The sequence below is a fragment of the Bubalus kerabau genome, chromosome 1 (genome assembly GCF_029407905.1).
Source record: "Bubalus kerabau isolate K-KA32 ecotype Philippines breed swamp buffalo chromosome 1, PCC_UOA_SB_1v2, whole genome shotgun sequence".
In the NCBI taxonomy this organism is placed as follows: Eukaryota; Metazoa; Chordata; class Mammalia; order Artiodactyla; family Bovidae; genus Bubalus; species Bubalus kerabau.
In genome coordinates, this window is record NC_073624.1 from 153603241 (window position 1) to 153629136 (window position 25896).

The following is a 25896-nucleotide window of genomic DNA, read 5'->3' on the forward strand; positions in this document are numbered from 1 at the left end:
TTGAATCTTATTTTCCTTAAATTTAGTGCAATTTTAAATTGCTTTCCTGCGAAATTAAGTGCACATCATTATTGGGGTGCTTTCCTTCACCTCCCCAGAGTTCTTACACAAAGTATAGTACTCAGGGAATTACCACCAATCTCTACCCTCTATCTTCTGTCTATATTGGCTCTGCTGAGATCCCTAGCCATTAGTTTTGGAAGTTCAGCGGCTCTGCTGCTTCCTCTGCATGAAAGTTTTAGCTAAGGTTGGTAGCTTTAGTAGCTTATATTTAATTTTCTCTGTTGGATATTTTCTGTTGACCCTTCAAGATTGACTTTTTACTCTTTCCCTTCCCTATTTTGTGCCCGAGGATCCTTAGAAAATTGCTGAGTATTGGTAGCATGGAGAGAAAAGGTCCTTGTGAGGCCCTGAATTTTTTAAAATATGGTTTTAAATCCCTGGGAGCCCCAAGGTCAGGTGAAAGTAGAGGAGTTCAAAAAGAAGAGGGGGCAGGTTAGAGCCTGGAAAGTCAAATGATGGGTCTTAGAATATAGCCTAACTCCAGGAACATTACTGTATCCTTTCTATGGGCTTGTTGAGTTCCATACTATTCCAGCTAACTGAAGGAGAGAGTTAAATATTTTAACAATTCAAGATTGCTGATTATGAGACTGGCGATTTTTAAACAAGTGATCATATCAACAATAAAGCATAAATCTTGTCTTAATAAGACACCACTTGTAATTCTATTTTTCAGATTAATGAATATGATTAAAAATAAGATAGAATAAAAACTTTAGAAAATGATTAACTAAAATCCAAATTGGATGTGAAATAAAGGCCAGATTGTTATTTTCAGTCATGTGGTGCATATTTCCATATGTTCTAAAAATCCTTAAGAACTTGGCATAAAGTTCTGCTAAAATAATTTCTGCTTCTTAAATGACAGGTGTCCCATCTTTTATTGTAGTGTTAACTCAGCATCCATACAGTATGGAAATGCATAGTACGAAAGATAAATGTGTAAGCATTTGCCTCAGTGTACTACAGTGTACATTCACTTGTGGCCTATTTCTACATCCTTCCTCTCCTTCACCTGGCCTCCTTATGTCTTTACTTTCACCTTCTTTTCATTTTAACCACCATCATTTCTCTATCAGATGGTTCTTGTTTCTACTTCTGAATACATTTAAATGCCATTTATGCAGTCATAAATTCTTACTAAATTTATGTTTAAACCTAGTGGGATTCAGCAGTCATTTGAAACTGCAACATAATTATTAAATGTTGATTTTAATACCAGTGATGATTCACATTTTCCAACCTCTGTATTTTGCAATTTGTTTCTCTTGGCAAGAGTTTGTTTTCATATACATGAATAAGGCAAAAGGTTTCTTGAATTTTGGCTTTCAGAAAGAAGGAATGAATCTTTTACTGTCTTCTGGTGGTTTGGTCACTAAGTCGTGTCCGACTCTTGCGAGTCCATGGACTGTAGCATGCCTGGTTCCTCTGACCATGGAATTCTCCAGGCAAGAATACTGGAGTGCGTTGCCATTACCTTCTCCAGAAGTGAAAGTCGCTCAGTCCTGTCCAACTCTGCGACCCCATACAGTCCATGGAGTTCTCCAGGCCAGAATACTGGAGTGGGTAGCTTTTTCCCTTCTCCAGCGGATCTTCCCAATCCAGGAATCAAACCAGGTTCTCCTGCATTTCAGGTGGATTCTTTAGCAACTGAGCTATCAGAGAAGCCCCACACTGTCTTCTAAAATGTTGCTTTACCTTTAGCAAAATGATATAAGCAGTAAAAACTGACAGATATTTAAATCTGACTGATTTAGTCCAGTCATTTCTTGGTAGAGTCTCTGGACTTTCTGCTTAAGGAGCTTTCTCTAATACGCTTTCTGTAGTTCTTAGGGACCTTCCAAAAACTCATTTGTATAGTCATTGAATTTTAGACTTAGACGGACTTTAGAAAGTATTAAGCCTCTCGTTCTCAAGATGAGGAAACAGAGTTTGCCTTGCCCACAGTCACACTAGAGGTAAAGTAAGAGACAAAGAAAGAACTGGAATCCACGTTTCTTGATTCCAAGTCCAGGATTCTTTGATTTTATTTCATTATTTTATGTAACTTGGAAGGAAAGCCTAAATAAAAAGTTTGCCCAAAATTTATTATATTGTGTATATTTTATAACTTGTCATTTCTATACTTTATTCTTTGAGTTAAATTATTTTGTGTTCATCACCTGTTCTCTGATCTGCCATCTAAAAATCTTCTCCTGTCTTCCCTTTTATATCTAGTCTGTATATTGCCAGTAGGTAAATGACTCTTTCTAAAGTGTAGTCCCTAATTAGGGTGCCTGTCCACTCAGAAACCATAATATCTCTCACCTCCTCCATCTGTCTACCACATAGTTAAATGAATTAAATCCAGTCTTCTAACTCATTGCAGTGTAAATCTACCTTTCAAATCTTAGTGCTTTTGAGTCCTGTATTCATACCTTCTGATCCACCCACATTGGACCACTTGCTGCTGACAGGCACACCTGTCGTTTTCCGTACCCTCCTATCCTTCCTGAAATTTTGCCTGTCTTTTAGATTTATAGCAAATTCTACTTCTTCCATAAAGCCTTTTCTTTTGTTTTCTTTCCTTTTCACTTCCATTGTAACATACTGTAGTCCGAGTTTAATTTTTGCTTTCATCTTCATTCTTTCCTTATTTTTGATTAATCAGATGAGTCTTGCACAGTGCCTTATAACTTTGGAAATAAAAAGTACCTAAAAAGTATCTAACATGCTCATTGGTTGCTAAAATTCTTATGAAAGATAGGGATTACTACCCTCCCTATATTCCTACAATAGATAATCAAAAAATCTGTCCAGGTCGTTAGAACCAAAAGTCCAACAACTCCCATGCCTATCCAGCAGTCAATAGTATCTGACTAACATTGTCATGGTGATTACATGGAGGCTGGAGATACAAAATGCCTGTTATGAAATGCCTGTTCTGAGCCTATTATAGTCACCAAATTTCACATTTTGTGCAATATCTGTAAAATATACAATGTTTATATTTTGCTTTGGGGAAACTAATAAGAGGGCTTTTTTTCTTATTCAGTTACACATAAAATTATGCCGTGTTCTGTGGCAGCTGTGTTTTCAGATGCTGTGCGTGATAATACACTGAGGAATTTAGGATGCTCCTGAAAAACCTTAAATAGAACTTGACTTTAGTATTTTTTCATATATGCAGTTTACGTAGTTTGCTTCTTAAGAATGTACTGTTGCTTTTTTGTGAATCTTGACTTTTCTTGCCATCCTTTCAAAGAAGAAAAATAAATTACTGTCTACCTATTAATTAGCAGAGGGTAATTGAAGAAAGTAGGGAAAACCACTAGACCGTTCAGCTATGATCTAAATCAGATCCCTTATGATTATACAGTGGAAGTGAAAAATAGATTTAAGGGACTAGATCTGATAGATAGAGTGCCTGATGAACTATGGATGGAGGTTCCTGACATTGTACAGGAGACAGGGATCAAGACCATCCCCATGGGAAAGAAATGCAAAAAAACAAAATGGCTGTCTGAGGAGGCCTTACAAATAGCTGTGAAAAGAAGAGAAGTGAAAAGCAAAGGAGAAAAGGAAAGATATAAGCATCTGAATGCAGAGTTCCAAAGATAGCAAGGAGAGATAAGAAAGCCTTCTTCAGCAATCATACAAATAAATAGAGGAAAACAACAGAATGGGAAAGACTAGAGATCTCTTCAAGAAAGTTAGAGATACCAAGGGAACATTTCATGCAAACATGGGCTCGATAAAGGACAGAAATGGTATGGACCTAACAGAAGCAGAAGATATTAAGAAGAGGTGGCAAGAATACACAGAAGAACTGTACAAAAAAGATCTTCACGACCAAGATAATCACGATGGTGTGATCACTCAACTAGAGCCAGACATCTTGGAATGTGAAGTCAAGTGGGCCTTAGAAAACATCACTACGAACAAAGCTAGTGGAGGTGATGGAATTCCAGTTGAGCTATTCCAAATCCTGAAAGATGATGCTGTGAAAGTGCTGCACTCAATATGCCAGCACATTTGGAAAACTCAGCAGTGGCCACAGGACTGGAAAATGTCAATTTTCATTCCAATCCTAAAGAAAGGCAATGCCAAAGAATGCTCAAACTACCGCACAATTGCACTCATCTCACACACTGGTAAAGTAATGCTCAGAATTCTCCAAGCCAGGCTTCAGCAATACATGAACTGTGAACTTCCAGATGTTCAAGCTGGTTTTAGAAAAGGCAGAGGAACCAGAGATCAAATTGCCAACATCCACTGGATCATGGAAAAAGCAAGAGAGTTCCAGAAAAACATCTATTTCTGCTTTATTGACTCTGCCAAAGCCTTTGACTGTGTGGATCACAATAAACTGTGGAAAATTCTGAAAGAGATGGAAATACCAGACCACCTGACCTGCCTCTTGAGAAATCTGTATGCAGGCCAGGAAGCAACAGTTAGAACTGGACATGAACAACAGACTGGTTCCAAATAGGAAAAGGAGTACGTCAAGGCTGAATATTGTCACCCTGCTTATTTAACTTCTATGCAGAGTACATCATGAGAAATACTTGGCTGGAAGAAGCACAAGCTGGAATCAAGACTGCCGGGAGAAATATCAATAACCTCAGATATGCAGATGACACCACCCTTATGGCAGAAAGTGAAGAGGAGCTAAAAAGCCTCTTGATGAAGGTAAAAGAGGAGAGTGAAAAAGTTGGCTTAAAACTCAACATTCAGAAAACGAAGATCATGGCATCTGGTCCCATCACTTCATGGGAAATAGATGGGGAAACAGTGGAAACAGTGTCAGACTTTATTTTTGGGGGCTCCAGAATCACTGCAGATGGTGATTGCAGCCATGAAATTAAACGACACTTACTCCTTGGAAGGAAAGTTATGACCAACCTAGATAGCATATTCAAAAGCAGAGACATTACTTTGCCAACAAAGGTCCGTCTAGTCAAGGCTGTGGTTTTTCCAGTGGTCATGTATGGATGTGAGAGTTGGACTGTGAAGAAAGCTGAGCGCCGAAGAATTGATGCTTTTGAACTGTGGTGTTGGAGAAGACTCTTGAGAGTCCCTTGGACTGCAAGGAGATCCGACCAGTCCATTCTAAAGGAGATCAGTCCTGGGTGTTCATTGGAAGGACTGATGCTAAAGCTGAAACTCCAATACTTTGGCCACCTCATGTGAAGAGTTGCCTCATTTGAAAAGACCCTGATTCTGGGAGGGATTGGGGGCAGGAGGAGAAGGAGACGACAGAGGATGAGATGGCTGGATGACATCACCAACTTGATGGACGTGAGTTTGAGTGAACTCCGGGAGTTGGTGATGAACTGAGAGGCCTGGCGTGCTGCGATTCATGGGGTCGCAAAGAGTTGGACACGACTGAGCGACTGAACTGAATTGAATGTAAAGGTATCAGAGTAGGAAGAGAAGTTATTGATAACTGAAAATCTCTATAATAACAAATCCACTGTTTAGTGTTGGTTGTCCAAGTGAATGTTAACCATGGCAGTGATATAGTGAATTACTCTGTTTGAAGTGGAAGTGAGAGAGATAGCAATGTGCTCCTAAATCCAACTCCTTGCCTTCATCTTGCAGTGGCTAATCCAATATTGCCTAATTACCAGACTCTTCTGAGTTGGTGAGCACATCTCAGGCAGGCCCCTGTTGTGTGCAAACCATGTCTAATCTGCTCTGTCTAGTGAAGAATTGACTTTCCTTTTTTGTGAGGTATAGTGCCTGTTAATTAGAAATGTAATTCAGATTATTCCTTTCACAATGAAGTTTTTAGGTATGTTATCATTGCTTCTAGCTTCTGTTTCCAAAGGTTCACTATCTAAATTAGATCTTGTTCTTGGAAATCTTGGACATCCCTGGTGGCTCAGATGGATAAGAATCCACCTGCAATGTGGGAGATCTGGCTTGATCCCTGGGAAGGGAAGATCCTCTGGAGAAAAGAAGAGCTCCCCACTCCAGTATTCTTCTCTGGAGAATTCCAGGGACAGAGGAGCCTGGTGGGCTATATACAGTCCATAGGGTCGCAAAGAACTGGACATGATTAAGCAGCTAACACTTGGAAAACTTAACACATAAGATCAATTTATGAAGATCAGTTTCTCTTCTTTTGAAATCAGAAAATTTAACATTAGGTCTTGAGCTGCACGTGTATGGGGTGGTATCTATAATGATATGTGCACTGACAGTGAAAAAATGATATGTATTACATTGGATGTATTAGCATTCATTTACTAAAGGAAAAAAATGTCATTTTAAAGTTGTGAATCTACCATAATGGGTTTTTGCTGGTTGTAAGCTCATTTAGACTTCTATTTCTATCCCACGTGCTATAAATTCTCTAATTATCACATATGTCAGCAAAGTAAAATAGTAGCTTATCATAAAACCACCTAGTAGATAACTTATCAAGTCCTCAGACCTGAGTTGAGACTTGCTATTTACCCCTGTTATTTAATCTGTATGGAAGAGGTTGTTTTATGGGTTTTGTTTAGTTATTTTTGTTGATTTTCTTTGTAGCTGTTCTTGCTACTTCCATTATAAATATTGGTGCTTATCTTTGTTGAGCTGTATTAGACCCTTTGATATCCACTATCTGGCAGTGACGTCTGGACTGTGCCTATCTTTGAAAACATAGTTTAATATTTCAGAGTTAACCATTCTTCCAGGAAAAACTATTTCCGTGATTATTTGTGTGATACTTGGAAAGAGACAAGTGCCAAAATCCTTAATGGTAACTTCCCAGAGCAGGACAACTGCAGAAATAGCACGATATACCGATTAAATGAATACTGTCACGGAACACATAAGGCCAGCAATTTGCTGGCCAAATCTTAGATTTCATTCCAGATAAGCTCAATATACATGAGTAGAAAGATCTTTTACCTTTTAAAATATGTTTCTTTTAAAACAGCTTAACTCATTCCAGCTCTCATTTATTTAATTCATACTCTGTATGAGGCATAATTCTAAGATATGATATAAAAATTAGTTCTTAAGAAACTCATAAGCTAGGGGAGAAAATACACCAGGTAAATAAATTGTAAAGCAGTGTAAGAAATAACAGAGAAATATACAGAGCACTCTCTAAAACAAGTATGAAGCACAACAAATCAAGTCATTGATCTAATGTAGAGGTAGTTCTTCTTTGCTTAATGTAGGTGAGTGCTTTGTCCTTATCATTTGGTAAACCAACAAAGATTTATTATCTGTTCTGGGCAGAGCAACATATTAGATGTTTTGAGGATATAAAATAAAAAAGTTTCTGTGCTAAGAATTTATAATCTAGTAAGATAGATAAGCTGTCTATACAAATAACTATTTCCAGTCTGTACATAACCGCCAAGAAAAGAAACCTTTACAATTTTAGCAAAACTCTTCTGCAGTGCAGAAAGCCACTTCTGGAGATGGGAAGGAAAGACCATGAACAATTCAAGAAAGCTTCCATTAAGGAGAAGATGGTTGAACTAACCCTGGAGGGATTGGTAGGATTTTGACAAGGGTGGTTGAAGGGTATTCTAATTCATTTAGTGCCTACATGTGCAAAGTAGCATGAAGGCAAAAAAGCCTGAGGCATGTTCAGAGAATAACAAGTATTTTAGTTTGAGTGGCATCTGGTACATGTACAAGGGAATAGTAAAAGATCAGGCTAGAAAGAAAAAGTAGGGGCACTTTATGGAGGACCTTTGAAAGTCAGGCTTTGGAACTTTTATCAGTACTTTATCAGGAAGCAGTAGGTAGCTTTTTGAACAAAGGCTAATTAGAGTTGATATTTAGGAAGGTAGATCTAATGATTGGGTTTAAGGATGCATTCAAATATGCATTTAAGAGACTATAGCAGTAATCTAGGCAAGAGATAACACAGGCCTGACCTAGGTTTCTCTGGGTAAGAATGACAAGACTGTGTAGGCATTGTGCTTATAAAATGTACTTGGCAGAACTTGGAAGCTGTCAAATGTGAAGAGAAAGAAAATGTCAAAGGGACTCTGGAAGTGAGGAAGTATATCTGAGGATGATACCAAAAGAAAGGAATAAAGGAAATTACCCCTAAAAAATGTAAAGAGAGGAAAGATTGAAAAGTTGATAGCTGAATTTCTAGGTAAGACTACGTTTAGGGAAGTTAATGAATTTGAAGATAAGCAACAGGGAAGGTGAGAGAGAAAGGGAAAGATGATATATATGTAACAGAAAAATAGGGAGAAATGTTTCTCGGAGAGGGTGGAAAAATTCACACTCTAAAGCATCAAAAAAAAAAAAAAGAATTTCAGTTTTTCATCTGTTAAATTATCCAATAAAATTGGAAAAATGCAAGCAAGAGGGCTTAAATATGTAGGAGTAAGTGGGAAGACTGACCAAAGACTAGAAAGAGGGAAAATATTTATTCAGGAAATGAAGACTAATTGGTGATGCAAAGAAATTTGGACAGGGATTAAAATTATGCTTCTGAAGAAATAGAAGGAAATGGCTGTTCTTAAAATAGGAGAAAATAAATATTTCTTATAATAATGATTCCTAACTTTTACACTATGGAGAAATCCTTCATCGCTCTAGAAAAACGATCAAGTCCTATTCAGAAAGGTGAAGGAGAAAGCCAGAATTGGTGACCAATGGGGAAAGTTTCTGAAATGGATATAGGTAGAAGCCGATTTATAATACTATGTACAGTAAGTCAAAAATACTTTTAACAAAAATCCCCTTTGTTAGCCAGTCACTTTATAATGTTCAGTACAATAAACATGCCAGTACATTGTTACTACCTCTGTGCTGAATTACCTTCATTTCCCAGTGTGTTGTTGGTATCTAATGAAAACTCATACTTTGTTACAGAGACTCCTAAGCACATAGGCAAGCACTTGGATTAAATGTGTTATCTCAGATTCTGACAAAAGGTTTGAGAGGAGGAGGTGGGGAAGGCAATTCCCTGGCAGTTCAGTGGTTAGGACTCCTCACTTCCACTGCAGGGGACAACAGGTTCCATCACACATGGGTGGCCCAAAAGGAAAAAAAAGAAAGGTTTTCAAGGTAGATAAATATCTCTTGATTCTAATTTGTAGACTTAAGATGATTGTCTCCCATTTCATTATCAAATGCAATACTGGCTTTTCAAAAGTATCTTTTTAAACCTATTTATCCTAGAGGAAGGGTAGGCGAGTTATGCTTTCAGTTAAATATTTATGGAGATACATATTATGTTGGGTGTTTCCTATCATCTTTCTGTAATTATTTTTTTAATAGCCTGACTTTTTTTCCCTTTGACTTCTATGTAGTTTCATTTTTGTTGTGGGTTTTTTTTGTTGTTGGTGGTGTGTTCTTCACTTTCTTTTTTCTTTTCCTTGAGAGACCTGTATTGATTGTTACCACCATGCCTAACCTTGTTTCTTCCCAGTGGCCGTTATGAAAATTCTAATTTTGTCTATATCAGACTTGTTGATAAAGGCATAGTGCTTCTGTATACTTTCTGCATAATTATTGTGAGTCACCTGGCAAGAATGAAAATAATACTGGGTTTTGGTGATACTTGGATGGAATGTGTTATATACATATCCGTAGTTTAAATAATTATGACCTGAGGAAGAACTACCTTTTCCACCCCTGACTGCCATCCCCAACCAGAGGTAGGAGATTAGATGCTTCTCAGTTTGTTTTTTTTTTTGTCTGTTTGTTTTTTAACTATTTTTTGTTATGTTATTAAGTCACAATGTGGTTCTATAAGTTTCTTTTTAAGTTAATCAGTAATATTTTGGACTGTGAATGTTATTATGATTTCTAATTGTTTCCTCTTCTCCCTCAAAAGACCAAGAGACTCAAAGAATAGAGGAGCTTTTACGATAGGTTCTGCTGTTAGGGTCATTAGGGTGGCCATAGAGGGTGGAATCTATGTAGCAGTGATTATCACACCTTGACCTTAGGAAGGTGTGATAGGAAGCTTAGGAACTTTAAGAAGCTTAATGCATGAAATATAGAAAAAATAAAGGATATTGGTGCACATATGAGAGAAAAGATTTATTAAAAAGATACTTAATAAAAATGCCAATCTCTCCTCATCCTAAGGTCTTCCTTTCCTTTTTTGATCTAATTTTTAACACTGATCAGTAATACCTTTCTCATTGCCCCACATAAACATGTATCTAAACTTGTAAGAATCAATTATTAATCTTGTCTTTTAATGTTTTTTATTAATATAAGTGATTTAAGTTTTAGATTTTTTTCTTTTTCCAATAAATGAGGGAAGTAAGATCTGTCTAAAGATACACTTTACTTATCTTAAGGTTAACAAGCTGTAGCCTGGTCTCCATCGGCCTTCAGTTCTTCACTGGTAATGCAGTAAAAAAGAAAAATGTCTGTTTTAAAACTTATAAGTATTCTACTAATAGCATAATACAGGGATTGCTCAAGTTCAAGTGACCTAACATACATATTTGGAGTCCTGGAGAGGAGAAACAAAAAGATATTTGAAGTAAAAAAGAGTGAAAATGTTCCAAATTTGAAGAATACTATAAACCCAGAAATCAAAGAAGCTCAACAAACCACAAAAGAAACAAGGAAAAAAACTACACCAAGGAACATCATAATCACATTGCATAAAATCAGTGATAAAAAATCTTAAAACAGATATTTAAAGATACATTCTATACAGAGAAACAAAGATAAGAATGCATCTGAGGGCTTCCCTGGTCGCTCAGGGATGATCTGTCTGCTGATGCAGGAGACATGGGTCTGATCCCTGATTCATGAAGATCCCGCATGCTGCAGAGCAACTAACCACGTGCCTAACTAACTAACTATTGACCCTGTGTTCTAGAGCCCAGAAGCCAAAAAAAGAATGCATCTGAAACAGTGCAAGCTGAAACTCAGAGAAAAATTGTCAATCTCAAATTCTATACCCTGCAAAAATATCTTTCAGAAATGAAATTGAGGTAAAGACAAAACAGCTAAAAGAGTTCATCAATAGCGGACCAGCACATACCATTCAGAAATTATCAGATCCAGATGCCAGCTATTATGAATACATTTTATTTGGTATTGGATATATACTTTAATGTCTCTGAACCTTCAGATTTTATTTATGAAAGGAGAAGAATACCTATTTTATGGGATTTTTATGAGGATCAAATGAAATAAGGAAAATAATTGACACCTGTAGAGTGTCTTCATTATGCCATGCACATGGTATCTCACTAGAAACGGAAATAAAACACTCAATAAGAGGCCTACTCCCGTAATCATTTTCTTATCCTATCACCTCTCCTCTTTTTTTTAGCAGCTGAAAGACTTGGATTATTCTACAAGTTAGCCCAAATAGCTAGTCAATCAAATTTTGATGAAATACATTTCCTAAACTTGCTTTCCTTTACCTACCATCATTAAATATGCATAACAGTGGGAGTGATGAACAGCTTTCCTTGGTAAAACAGACACATCACCTAGTAAATCATTTTGTGAAAGGATTAAGTATGTTCTAAACTGAACCTAATTTATTTGGCTTATAATTCGGCTAAGTAATTTTTTTTCAGTCATGTTTATGAAGGTATACTTTATACACTGTTTAATTTTTATCATTGGATAGGGGCCATGCTTGTCTTTATAGCTTATACATTGCCCCACAGAGTTTTTGACACTCAATAAATGTTAAATAATATTTCTATTCAGCATTCTGCAGGCAGGAAGCATATGGTAATAAATGCCAGAGCACAGGTTGAAAATCTCCCAGAAGTTGTATGTTCTTTGAAAAACCAGTACAGATATTTTCATGAATGAAACATTTTAAAAGGGGTTTCTCAGATTTATATTTACTTAAAAATATTCTCCAGCCTTTGTTTATTTACAAGTTAAAACTTTTACTCTTCACAAATAATTTAATATTAAAGTGGTATAACATTAATGCAGTCTCATAGGAAAATATGTAAATATTTTTATAAATAAGTACAAAGTACATTTTGTAAATAGTACAAGGTAAAAGTAACTCATAGTGTGAAGGATAGCATGAAGAAATATTAGAGGCTTGAGTATCAGTTAGTTCGGTTCAGTCGCTCAGTTGTGTCCGACTCTTTGGGACCCCATGGACTGCAGCACACCAGGCTTCCCTGTCCATCACCAACTCCCAGAGCTTGCTCAAACTCATGTCCATTGAGTCGGTGATGCCATCGAACCATCTCAACCTTTGTTGTCCCCTTCTCCTCTCACCTTCAGTCTTTCCCAGCATCAGGGTCTTTTCAAATGAGTCAGTTCTTTACATCAGGTGGCCAAAGTATTAGAATTTCAGCTTTAGCATCAGTCCTTCCAATGAACATTCAGGATTGATTTCCCTTAGGATTGACTGGTTTGATCTCCTTGCAGTCCAAGGGACTCTCAAGAATCTTCTCCAACACCACAGTTCAAAAGCATCAATTCTTCGATGCTCAACTTTCTTTATAGTCCAACTCTCACATCCATACATGACTACTGGAAGAACTATTCTGGGGTCTTCATTGCCTAAGAAATGTCTCTGCCTTTTAATATGCAGTCTAGGTTGGTCATAGCTTTTCTTCCAAGGAGCAAGTGTCTTTTAATTTCATGGCTGCAATCACCATCTGCAGTGATTTTGGAGACCAAGAAAATTAAGTCTATCACTGTTTCCGTTGTTTCCCCATCTATTTGCCATGAAGTGATGGGACCAGATGCCATAATCCTATTATTTTTTGAATGTTAAGTTTTAAGCCAGCTTTTTCACTCTCCTCTTTCACTTTCATCAAGAGGCTCTTTAGTTCTTCGCTTTCTGCCATAAATGTGGTATCATCTGCATATCTGAGGTTATTGACTTTTCTCCCGGCAATCTTGACTCAATCATGTTTTTCATCCAGCCCAGCATTTCACATGATGTACTCTGCATACAAGTTAAATAAGCAGGGTGACAATATACGGCCTTGACGTACTCCTTTCCCAACTTGAAACAAGTCTGTCGTTCCATGTCCGGTTTTAACTGTTGCTTCTTGACCTGCATACAGATTTCTCAGGAGGCAGGTAAGGTGGTTTGGTATTCCCATCTCTTGAAGAATTTTCCACAGTTTCTTGTGATCCACACAGTCAAAGGCTTGGGAGTAATAAATAAAGCAGAAGTAGATTTTTTTTTCTGCAACTCTCTTGCTTTTCCATGATCCAGCAGATGTTGGCAATTTGATCTGTGGTTCCTCTGCTTTTTCTAAATCCAGCTTGAACATCTGGAAGTTCACAGTTAATGTATTTTTGAAGCCTGGCTTGGAGAATTTTGAGCATTACTTTGCTAGCATGTGAGATGAGTGCAACTGTGCAGTAGTTTGAACATTCTTTGGCTTTGCCCTTCTTTGGGATTGGAATGGAAACTGACCTTTTCCAATCCCGTGGTCACTGCTGAGTTTTTCAAACTTGCTGACATATTGAGTGCAGCACTTTAACAGCATCATCTTTTAGGATTTAAGCAATATAAGTCTTCATAGTGCTACAGTCCATGGGGTCACAAAGAGTCAGACATGACTGAGCAACTTAACTGAGCTGACTATAGGGGAAAAAAAATAAACAGCAGATAGTTCTTTATCATTAAATGTCAGCATGACTCAAAGGTGTATCACTGCTACAGCTAAGAAATGGTTAATCACAATTAAGTATAGAAAACCATTTAGATAATATGTTTCTAAATTATCTTTCCTTTATTTTCTCACCTGTGATTGATCTGTTAGCCACGCTTGTTTGGTTTGACTTTTGCCAGGATTTTTTTAAGGATTAGCATAATCTGAATAGAGAGATTTTCTGAATTGGACCATGTTAGTTAACCTCTTAAAGGCTTAGGTTCCTCATGTATAAGATGTGGATAGAGAAACTGGGCACAGCTTAGTTTGGTGCGTCTCAATTCAGTCTCTTACAAGGCTGAAGTCAGGATGTCAGCCAGGGCTGTAGTCCTATCACTGCTTGGGGAGAATTCACTTCCAAGCTCATTCACGTGGCTGTTAGCAAGCCCTAGGTCGTCTTTGACGGTTAGTTATGGGCCGCTCCATTGGGGAACTCACATCATGGTGGCTTATTTCCCCTAGAGCGAGAGCTGAGAGAGAGCGTGTGAGCAAGAGAACGAACGAACAAGACATCCCATCACTTTTGGTCAGGTATTTGTTAAAAGTGAGTCTCTTGGTCCAGACAACACACAAAGGGGAGGAAATTTTACAAGGACTTGAATATCACCAGTTAGGGACCTACACAGTAGGCAACCAATTTAGAGGCTTCCTGCTACATACACATATGATCCACAGATAGGACAAATCATGGAATGTACTCTGGATGCTCTGAAATTCATTTGCTTAAATTTTCCTAAGATTTTACCAAAAGCTTGAATTTCATAGGTGATATGATTTTATAGTTCACATTAAATATTTTCTTTATTCCTGGTAATAATCCAGTCAGTTTTGTTGGCCTCAGTTTTACTAATATGTACTGAATGACTTGCCCAAGATTACATATCAAATGAGCTATAAAATGACAACCTTAGTGTAGGTCTTCTAAGCCAACTACTCTTTTCATTTGGCTGTAACTGCTTCCTGACCAGTACTATCTTGCATTTAAAGCCTTCAAAAAAGGCTTCATACATATAATTGTATAAAAATATATGAATATTCTTTATATGCAGAGATTTTTATACATAGATTTATAGAGAGAGAGACAGACATAGATATCATTCCATCTTAGACTCTCATGTACACCATACCATTTAGGATTTATAGTATTGTTTCAAATATTGCAAGTCAAAGTCTAATAAGGTATATAACAGCTGTAACACTGATGTATCTCTAGCATTATAGTATCTGTTAGCCTAAAACTATCCTTGCAGGGTAAATACTAGTTGGATGGAGAGATGAACAAACAAAATAGCAGAACTGTTTGGTGGTTCCATTCTCCCTTGGCTTTTCCCAGAGCTCTGGCTGGACTCCTATGACTTGAGTGAAGACCATGCAAACTCCAGTGAGTTTTCTGCTTCCTGTTTGCATTGGAGCAGCAAAACAGTTGGTTTTGAATGGATGAGCTGCCTTCTGTGGATAGTCAGAAGTTATCTTTCTTTGGTCCTAAGTTAGTTTCAGTCAACACCCAAGATCCCTCGTGTCCAATATCAAAAAACAGAGTGGTAACATAAGCAGATAATAGCTCGAGATGTGTTCAGTGCCTTGAAATGTAGAGCCAGAAGTAGGAGAGCAAGGGTTATGGGCTAAGATAGTGGTGGGTAGTTAGTAGTTACACCCTTCAGATTGCCCTGGAGGAAAGAGAGAGGATTTTTTAAGGAATGTTGCTAAATTCTTAAAATAACTTTGTGGTTTGGTTAGTAGGAACATCTTGTTTCCCTGAAGGAAAAGGATGGTTCCTACAAGCAATAAGTTAATTTGGCAAAGTCTCAGGATATAAGGCCAATAATACAGAAATCATTTGTATTTCAATGTAACTAGTAACAAATAATTAGAATAACAATATGGCCTACTTATGGTTTTAGTTTTATAGTGACTACAGATAATTCTACATAAATTAAAATCAAGGTGTTATCAGGCAAAATGCAAAGAAAATAGTTTTCTTCTTAGATATAAAGGAAATTGTTGTATTTTCATACACACAGACACACACTGGAGTTGTTCCTTCCTTTCCTATATAACCTGAGAACGGTGCTTTTTAGTAGTGGTTTGCTAATCCCTTTAAATAGTTCTTCATGTAAGTATTCCATAGTTTTCATTAACCATGAATTTCAGCTTTATTTTTAAAACCTCTGCTCAAAACCTGTACTTGGTGGTTGTTTCATCCTTTTAGCCTGGTCGGTGAAGCAGCGAGCCTACTGCAAATCCTAAATAGCGTGGTGTAGATGAGAGCCTAAGACTTTAATTATATGTCATTTTATTCACAACACTCAATTCCAGGAAGGAAAAAAATGACTTTGTTGTTGTAAAAAGACATATGTGAGTATCATTCATTGTAAACCAAAAATGATACTGTATTATAGCTTAGACAACAATGGGAACTGATTTTGAAAATGTGACCTGTATGAGAAACTGAATAATAGTGAAAGTTATCAAAATGGAAAGTAGTGTTAATGTGAAATCCAGCCTTCTCAGAAATACTCTTTCCTGGCCTGCTTCGTTTTGCTTTTGTTGCTTGTCATGCATGAATGAAAGTGCTACACTCTCAGGGGAGCAGGAAAGCCTCTGTGTCGGTTGTTTATTTCCTTAATCCCTCCTCCTTTGTGATTTTTGATGTCAGATCTAAAATGGAAAGCCTGTAAATATAATGATTATCACATGGATAATCACCTGCATTAGGAACCGCCATGCTTCTCTATTCTAACCCTAGCTGTTCTCCACATGTCACATCCACTCTGCGGTTGGATTTTAACCTGACTGCTTCATTAGATTTGTGAAACTCAGTACGTGGCGCCCTGGGGCAGCACAGATGGGGACTTGCTTGTTTTCTTTTCTCACTTTTACTGCGAAGGCACGCTAAAAAGTCCTTTTCAATTTAGTGTGATCAGTTCACTTGGAATTACCCCTGATATTTGGAACCTGCCTTACTGTTCTGCCCACCATTTATGCCTTTTTTCTTCCCTGATTTCTGACCTAATGCCTTTTCTTTTTGTCCCTCCATGCAGTGAATCTTAGGACTAAAATTCTCCTTCAAATTCTTACTGGGTCAAACTGTTCCTCTGTGTTGTTTTATTTGTTTTGCTGTGAGGGAAAAATAAATGTTGTTCCATCGTTGTATCTACAAACACCTTCAGATCAGAGGTTAGCTGTGGAAAGTCTGCAGTGATGTGAGCCAGCTGCCTTTACTAATGGAGAGACTGGGGGCACCAACCCAAGATCAAAGGAAGGTGGGAGGAAGTCAGGAGATAAGATCTTTTTAAGCTATAGAACAAGTGCTTAGCTTTTCAGTGATAGGGCACAGCTCTGCAAACCTGTGTGAGGGGGCGCTAAGATAGAAAATTGAATTGACTTTTCTTCAGCATGTCCTTCTTCAGTCAGAAATAAGTTAGTGCTTGGAATAGTTTACAGATGTGGAAGAGTCCTAGGGCTCAGTTTCGTTGAAGAATAATGATCTGACATTGGTAAATGTGCCTTCTTGCAATTAGTCAGTTCTATTGTACCATAACAGATCACAGTCTATTGCTTCTTGCTTTGGGGAGCAAAACTGGACATTAAAAAGGCAACTTATCTACTGTATGTGACTTTTGAGTTTTTATGTCTTAGTACAATTTTAGTTGTACAGACTTGTCATATTAACTTTGTCTTACAGTCCTTTAGGTTTCTTTCATGCCTCTGATAAAGCTCCGTATAAATAAGTAGTTCTCACAAAGCTATTTTATTGTTTTTTTCATATAAGAATTAGCTTGGTTAATTCTTGAGTTGGACAACTTGGAAAAATTCTACATTGCCATCTTTTGAACCCTATCCTTTTCCTTGACATCCAAGCTAGTAAATATTATTGACTGTCTGGTATACAAGATTCTGGTGTAAGTAAATTGTCAAGAAGGCTAACCATCCTTACACCAATTGTCAAGATCATGATTTAATTTTTTTATCTGTATCAACTAAGGTTAACTCAGTTTTATGCTTCTCTCACAGTGAACAGCCTAAGGAGTTGTACTTTCAGCTTATCACTTTCTATTAACTTCAGTGTTTGATTGTGATAGTGTTTTTCGATCTTCTCAGACCCTCAGAGTGGTTCTTTAAACTTATGTGGTATTAGTATATTGGGCTATAAGTGCATACGTACTTCTTTTCTCTGTGTTTTCCTTAACATGTAGATAGTACCCAGATTTGTGCTGGAGACATTAACTGTAGTTTCTGCCTTACATGGTTTGGTGCAGCAGTCATTTTAGTTAAGTTGGATCTGCTCACTACTCAGGCTCACATCCCATCCTTCTATTAATATCTCTTGGCAAAGATAATTTTGGAGGAATGTAAGTTAAGATGTAGAGACTCTTGACAGTTGTCTGCAGTTTTTTTTTTTTTTTTTTTTTCATCTTCAAGAGGGAAGTGGAATTGAAAAGTAATATTGCCTCCATTTTCTGTATCAGTACTAAAATGAAAATATATGCACAAAGCAGAGAGTGAAGAAAGGGAAAGGATTTGGTTACACAGATGTGTTTTTGTCATTTGATAGCCTATTATAAGGGCATTAGATTATATAATAATGTTCATCAGATTGTGCCCTTAAGATATATTTAATAACTAGAAAAACATTGTTTAAAAATTTTTAACTAAATTTTAAAAAATATTCAGCATTTGTTACCCTGTCATCTTAAATCAGAGAGAAATGAGGGGGTAGGCATTTTATTACACAAATTTTCAAACAGGCAAAAGATAGTAATACTGAATACATCTAGATACATTAATATTTTGCCATTTTTGCTTCACTTTCTTTTTTTAAGTTTTCTAAAATAAATTACATATACCATGCCATTTTATCCCAGGATACTTCAGGATACACCTGAAAATCTAGGATTTTTTCATATCAAGTTGATAATTCCTAATATTATTTGATTTCCATTTCATAATCAAACTTACCCAAAATGTATTTTATAACTGGTGTGTTCAAAACAGTTTCCAATTAAAATCTGTACACTACTCCTGTACATTTTATCATGATGTTGACTTACTACAAAGACCAAGGTGCTTGTCCTGGCTAATGTCCTACCTTATGGATTTGTTTATTAGCCTTCTCAGTGTATCATTTAACTTGTTCTTCTATCCTCTATATATTTCCTGTAGACTACAAGTTACTGAATAAAGTTTTGATTCATTCATGTTAAAAACTTTATAGATGGTGCTCTGTACCTTATACTACATTATGACAGAAGCCACAGAATATTTGGTGATCAGAATATTAGGTAATAAGATTGATCACTGGGTTAAAGTGATGACTGCTTGATTCTTCCGCTGTAAAGTTATACTTTGCTGCTCGTGACCAGCATATGATCTTTGATACTTTGATTCCATGAAATAAGCAGTTCCCCATCATTCTTTAACCTAATGAATTGAGCATCCATTGATAACCTTTGCCTGAATAAATTTCATCAGAGATTACAAAAAGGGGGGTTTTCTGAATCTAATCTATACATTTATTAGCAAACATTCTTCTTACAGAAGAGTCTTCTGAAAGGTATTGTTTTAATTAAAAACATAACCATCAGCATCTTCCTTAGGCTTCAAATGATTTTCTTTGTCGGGGTCAGAACACCTGAACCCATGGTGACAGCTGCAGTAAAAACATGTAACATCTTCTTTATTTCACCTTGTGAAGTGTGTTGACATTTGCTGCCTTTTTTTATGCCACGGAAAAAAGAAATCTTTTTTTTCCGTGTAAGAATAAAAATTGAACTATGTGAGTATATTGAGATAATTGTGTAAAAAGAAGACTGTTTGAATGAGTTTCAAAATGGATTATTTCTTCATTACCTAGCACTTTATAATTAACTGTTCTTTTTTCTATTTCAGGAAGCTGCCACTTTTGCCAGAGAGCAAGGCTTTGAGGTGAGTTAACCCACAATTGCACACTGAACAGATCCTAAAGGTTTTTTCTAGCTGATAATGAAGTTCTTTTGGACAGTGATTGATGTGCTATTATACTCTCAGAGCCTCGCAGCAGTTGCCATGGAAACTTGGCAGTCGTCATGGTTTCTTTGTTCTGCCAGCACAGTGTTATGACGCACTCTGCTAGGTCTGCACCCAACATCGCCTACAGATGTTATTTATTGAATTTTGAAAAGCCTCTTGGGAAGCCAAGAGGTTGGGCACGGTTTCAAGCTGCCTCTGCAGATATGGGGCCTGTCAGTTTGTTCAGTTAAAAAGCTACCTCATTAGCTGCATTACATTTCATAAGAATTCACTGCTAAAGCAGTGGTGGAGCAACACTAAATAGTGAAATATAATGTCATTTAAATAATTTCAGCCTTACCACATGTAGATTATCATTATGTAAATTAATTTCCAAAGGTTATACTTAACTGTTGTTAGGAACTGACTAGTTTAAATCCTTCTCATATGAACTTCCTGTTTGAATCTTTTTTTCTTTTCTTTCTTTTTCCTCATTTCTTTGATAGCATAAAACATATACATTTTCTGAAACACAAAATTGATAATTGCTTTAATTTTCAGATAATCAATTCTGTTTTCCTTATAGAAATATTATCCTGTTGAGATTCCAAACTCCATATAGTTGTTGTTGGCAAAATTAATAGCCAAGACCATGTTTTGACATATGTAGTATCTACCTTCCGATGGATTGTTGGGAAACACTGACTAATCTAAACCAAGGTTAATTGACAGAGATTAACGGAGTGTGTGATTTTTATGACTATCATATTTATTTAGCCAGAACTCTGTAGAATATTGTGTTCTATATAGCAACTTGGAATGTTTGATGGATGTAAGTTTTTTTAAATTTAACCTGACTAGATCTGGAATATATAGAAACTCTTTCCTTATTTGCATACTCAGTATTGTCTACCATGTACAGAAACTGTGAGCATTGACTGGATATATTAGTAAGCTCACTTTGAACTCTTTAGAGAAAGGTGTTTTATAAAATTGTGAAGGAAATGTTATTTAAATGTACTAAAGGCAGATTCGTTATTAAGCAACAAAGTGATACATGTGTATGTTATCCATGTCATAGGACTTGACAACCAAGGTGCTTCTTTTTCTTGGGGGAAGATAGTGAGCATGTGGTATAAGTATTCTGCTCTCAAGGTCCTATATAAAAACTATCAGGGCAGGAAGCTGCCTCATAGTGCTCAATTAATGGAAACTATCATCATTTCTTGGGAGTTTCCTTTTTTTATTTCAACATATTCTCATGAATATAAGGTTGAGTCACATGAAGAAGGAATAAAGATTTCCAAATAATTTTAATCTAATTTAAGTTTCCCTTTGTAATTTCCCAAACTGGCAATTGCTGTACAGGGCTAAATGTAATGAGGGGAACGTTCAATTTAGAAAGACAAATGTTTTGATCATGAAACTATAAGTAAATATTTTTAAGTCATGTTTTAAAAGTTTCACTGATTCTAAATTTCAGTATTAACAATTAATATTCTCTGTTGTTACATAAAAATTCTTCAAATAAAACATATATAGAGTATAAATTTGTGTCCTATTTTATGTGCTAACATTTAGAAATGTATTTCAGTTCTAAAAAATAACCACTTTTAGAAATGTAACATGTTGTATAACAAATGATTCTGTAGTACCTGATAATAATTTTAATAATTTATTAAACCTTACTAATTCATAGTTTTATTGTCCCTTTGAGCTACATGCTTTGAATATGCCTGGTTTAAATTCAGTCTTAGCAACAAGCTACTTTTTCTATTTTCTACTAACCAGCACCATATTAACCTTTCCATTAGTTCTTACTTATTGACTCTAAAGTTGTTTCTTTTTACCATAAATCTGCCATAACTGATTACAACATATGAACAAAGTGATGATTATAATAGTATACCTTATTACCTCCTGACATAGCAAAACTCAGTTGGTAATTGGACGATGATGTGGTAGATTGTATAAAGCATACAGTGTCTTGATGTATCCCTTTATGGGTTCCCTAAAATACTATAAGTATTTCAGAATCTGTAAGAGCCTTGATTAGAATACCCTGAAGTCGGTATTTTTAATAAAATATAATCCTTGTACTGAATGCTATCTAGAGAAACTTAATGATTTTAAAATGTCATTAAAGTTTCCTTAGTTGGTTAGATAGTAATATGAAAGCATAGATTTGAATCTCAGTATTTTTAAAGACTCAAACAAGAATAAATCATTTAACAGTTTAATGTCTGTGGGAATGTGTCAGTGCTTTCAAGTCTTATGACAAACTAGACAAAATCTGTATCTATTTCCTCCCAACTTTAATTTTACCTCTTAATATGGGACATGACTGAGAGGAGAGAAGTGAAAAAATTAAAGAGCAAGGAAAGGTGGGTACTTTTTCTTCCCACAAGTCCTACCTTCATTTTCTGTTATAAATCCCAATCAGTTCCCAAAGCCACTGCGTGTTGCCACTAGTGATCTGCCTGCTAAGAGACCAATCCAAATGCCTCTAAAAATAACCAGTGTTTATCATCAGGAAATATCCTCAGTGACATTGTTTATGGTATTCTGGTTAGCTTCTCTGCAAATTTCAGATAATCTTTCTTTAAGAAAAAAATCTTTAATCTTTAAAGTGAATTGGGCAATTTTCAGTAAGAAGCAGCAGCTTAGGAGTACACTGGAGAACGAGATAAAAACTGGAACTGGCCAGAGCACAAAGCAAAAGAGAGACGAATATATATATATATATGTAGGTTGAGGGAAAATTGCATAGTGCCTGATTTAAATGACAGACCTGCTAAGAATTTAAAATGACAATTCTTGGTGTAAAAAGTTTCACGGGGCCTTTTATTATTTTGGAAAATCGGTTCAGATTGCAGTGTGTTTTTAAACCAACCTTATCTTAAGTTCAACCAATTAAAGGTTTGTATTTTTAGAACCTAAATAGAAATGAGGCACTTAGCAATATGTTTCATTATGAAACCTTTTAAAAGCACTATTGAAAATTGATTTAAATTAAAGTGAAGAACATACCTCCAAAACCTAAATAAAACTATTCTTTGTGTTCTGATTCTCAATGCAATAGAGTATATGCCAAACGATGAAGAGAATTCATACCTTTTCTACTGTATCAGTTACTTGGTTTTACTCCAAGCAGCAAATTTTAATTTTCTTATTTTAGAGCTCTAAAATACAATACTTCTAACCATAGAGGAAATAAAGCAATCCTTTTCCATTTTCCCACTTCCCTGCAGCCCATGACTCTGACCAGAGACTTCCAGGCTTGTAGTCTTTCTCTGACCAATGACAGCTCTATCATCTTATACTGCTGAGAGAAGAAGGTATTGAAAGTGCTATCCAATAGACATCCACAAGGCATGTGTGGCTATTTAAATTTAATAAAAATTACAAGTTCAGTTCCTTAGTCTGTAGGCACATCTCAAGTGCATGCCTATGTAGATAGTAACTACCATATTGGACAGATGTAGATCATGACATCCTCACAGAAACTTCCATTGATTAGCACTGGATAGTAAGTCCACAGAGAGTTTCAGAAGGTATTGATTACCAAAAGTTCTCCAAGATTTTTCTAATGTTCCTGTGTTCCTCACAAATATAAAGAATGCACAGTGAATGATCGCCAAGAGTTTCTGGAAATGAGACACTAAATTAGATCATGTTTGTTGATAGAGTACAGTGCTGCTTCCCTAAGTGACTGAGTCCCAAGTGATAACAGTTTAAAAACACTCAGTTAACAGAAAGAGATATAATAGTTGTGATTCTCTTGATTTAATCACTTACTCATTCAATAAATACTTGCTGAGCACTTTGTGCCTAACACTTCGATAGACCCTGAAAACAAGATAGAAATAATGAAAGTGTACGGTAAAGGAAAAGGTGGGAGTCTCCTATTTTAGATACTCTGATCATTGGAGTGACTCTCTGAGGAAGTAAAACTAAAAAACACAAATATCTAGCTGTGACAGAAAAAAGCAAAACAAGCAACAGGGACACAAACCAGAGGGAACAAGAGTTCGCAGGACTCTAGGCACAAGAGAGCATAATGTACTGTGTACTCCAGGTAGTGACAGGAGGCCAGTGCAACTGGAATGGAATGAGTGGCGAGGAAGTGGTATGAGACAGGATGGAGACTGACACATCGTATGACCACCCTGATTATTACATGAGTTCCTGTTGGGAAACAAAGCAGAATATGTGTGATTAAATGGGGCAATATGTATGAACACCATATTTGCTTTTCTATAGGAGTAGATAGGTGGTGACAGTATTCTTTTACATCAGCTTGTTAAAAATGGAATGAAGACAATATATTAATTTGGAAAACAATGCTAAATTTAAAGTGTGTGACCACCAGTGACAATAAAAGCATAATTTGACATTTATGAAATGATTCAAAGTTTATAAAACATTTTCTAACATATCATTAATACATTTAATATTCATACAAACCTTGGAGGGGTAGGTAGGGCATGTATTGCCGTATCAGTTGAACAGAAAAAAAATAAACTACATAACATGTTTAGAGTCACATAGCTAACAGATAATGGAGTCAGAATCTGAGCTCAGCTGTCTTGAATCTGGTAATCTTTATAAACTACACTTCTTTCTTACAGTCTAACATATTGGAGGAGGAAATCAGATTTTCAAATGACCTTGGAAAATGAGAAATATCTGGAAATTCAGAAGTTGAAATTCACTAGGGTAAAATACAAACCAGAATAATTAAGAAAAATATCATGTTTAAATGCAAGATCAGCAATGACTTGTGACTGTGGCATATAATTATTTAATGTGAAAATGCTTTAGTTTTGTGATCACAACAGAAATCACATAAGCAGAATTCATAGACGCAGTATTATCTGTGGATAACAGGGAAGAGTGTTGGAATCAAGACTTTGTGGATGCTAGTCCTGGCTCCACTTCTTAGTATGACCTTGGGAAATTACTTAACCTCTCTGTGACTCAGTTTCCTCATCTATAAAATGGGGATATAGTAATAGCACCTATTTCCTAGAGTAGTTAAAATTTAATGAATATTTTAGAGCTATATACATGGCTCTTGCTTTCTGCATCTATAAAATAGGGACATAGTAATAATACATACTGTCTAGACTGGTTAAGAGGTAATGAGTATTTTAGAGTGCTCATAGCTGTTTATACATGGCTCATATTTAAATTGTGAGCGTCCTTCTACTTTTTCTTCCTTTTTTCTCTTTCTCCTCCCTTATTGGATAACATAATTGAATTCTCAATACTCAGAACTCTTCAGAGGGCTTCCCTGGTGGGCCAGTGGTTAAGAGTCCACCTCTTGGAATGCAACAACACTGGTTCAATCCCTGGTCCAGGAAGTTCCCACCTATCGCTGAGCAACGAAGCAACTAAATGTGTTACAAGTATGAGCCCACTCCCTACAACTAGAGAAAGCCTATGGGCAGCACTGAAGACCCACCACAGCCAAAAAAAAAAATTCTTGAGGTCCTTTCTAGGGATTTTCAGGCAACTTAGGATTTGACAGTTTTGGAGCATATTTAAATGACAGTAAATATAGGAAATACATTAATATTTATTAAGTACTTGGCATGTGCTAAATACTACATTCAGCTCTTTCACTTACCTTATTTTTCCTCCTCATACACACACAAAAAACTAAACTTTCTATTTTGAGACAAGTTTAGGTTCAGAAAATTTGCAAAAATAGTAGAGAATTTCTGGATACCTTCACTTATCTTCCCCTAATGTAAACATCTTACCGAACCAAGGTATAATGATCAAAACCTGGAAGTCAACATTAGTACAGTGTTAGTAACTGAACTATAGAATTTATTCTCATTTCACCAGTTTTTCCTCTAATTTTTTTTTCTCCCACAAGCTAGTCCAGGGTCACACATTGCATATATTTGTCTTCTTAGTCTCTTCTTATCAGACAATTTCTCATGCATTCCTTGTTGTTCATGATCTTCATGCTTTTGAAGACTGCCTGTCAGTCATTTTGTAGAATGTCCCTCAATTTAGGTTTGTCCAACATTCAGAAAACTAAGATCATGGCATCTGGTCCCGTCACTTCATGGCAAAAATATATGGGGAAACAGTGGAAGACTTTATTATGGGGCTCCAAAATCACTGCAGATGGTGACTGTAGCCATGAAATTAAAAGACACTTGCTCCTTGGAAGAAATTCGTGACCAACCTAGATAGCATATTAAAAAGCAGAGACATTACTTTGCCAACAAAGGTCCACCTAGTCAAA

At 36.2% G+C, this 25896-nt stretch overlaps 1 protein-coding gene across 3 annotated transcripts in view; it reads left to right on the forward strand.

Annotated features, from left to right (window-relative positions):
- The window catches only part of ADK (adenosine kinase), a 569627-nt gene that overhangs the window by 438409 nt on the left and 105322 nt on the right, over positions 1 to 25896 (forward strand). For all 3 annotated transcript variants that reach the window (XM_055536393.1, XM_055536398.1, XM_055536394.1), the window contains one exon: positions 19533 to 19568. In XM_055536393.1, the coding sequence (XP_055392368.1) occupies positions 19533 to 19568 (36 nt within the window). The remainder of the gene's footprint in view (positions 1 to 19532; positions 19569 to 25896) is intronic.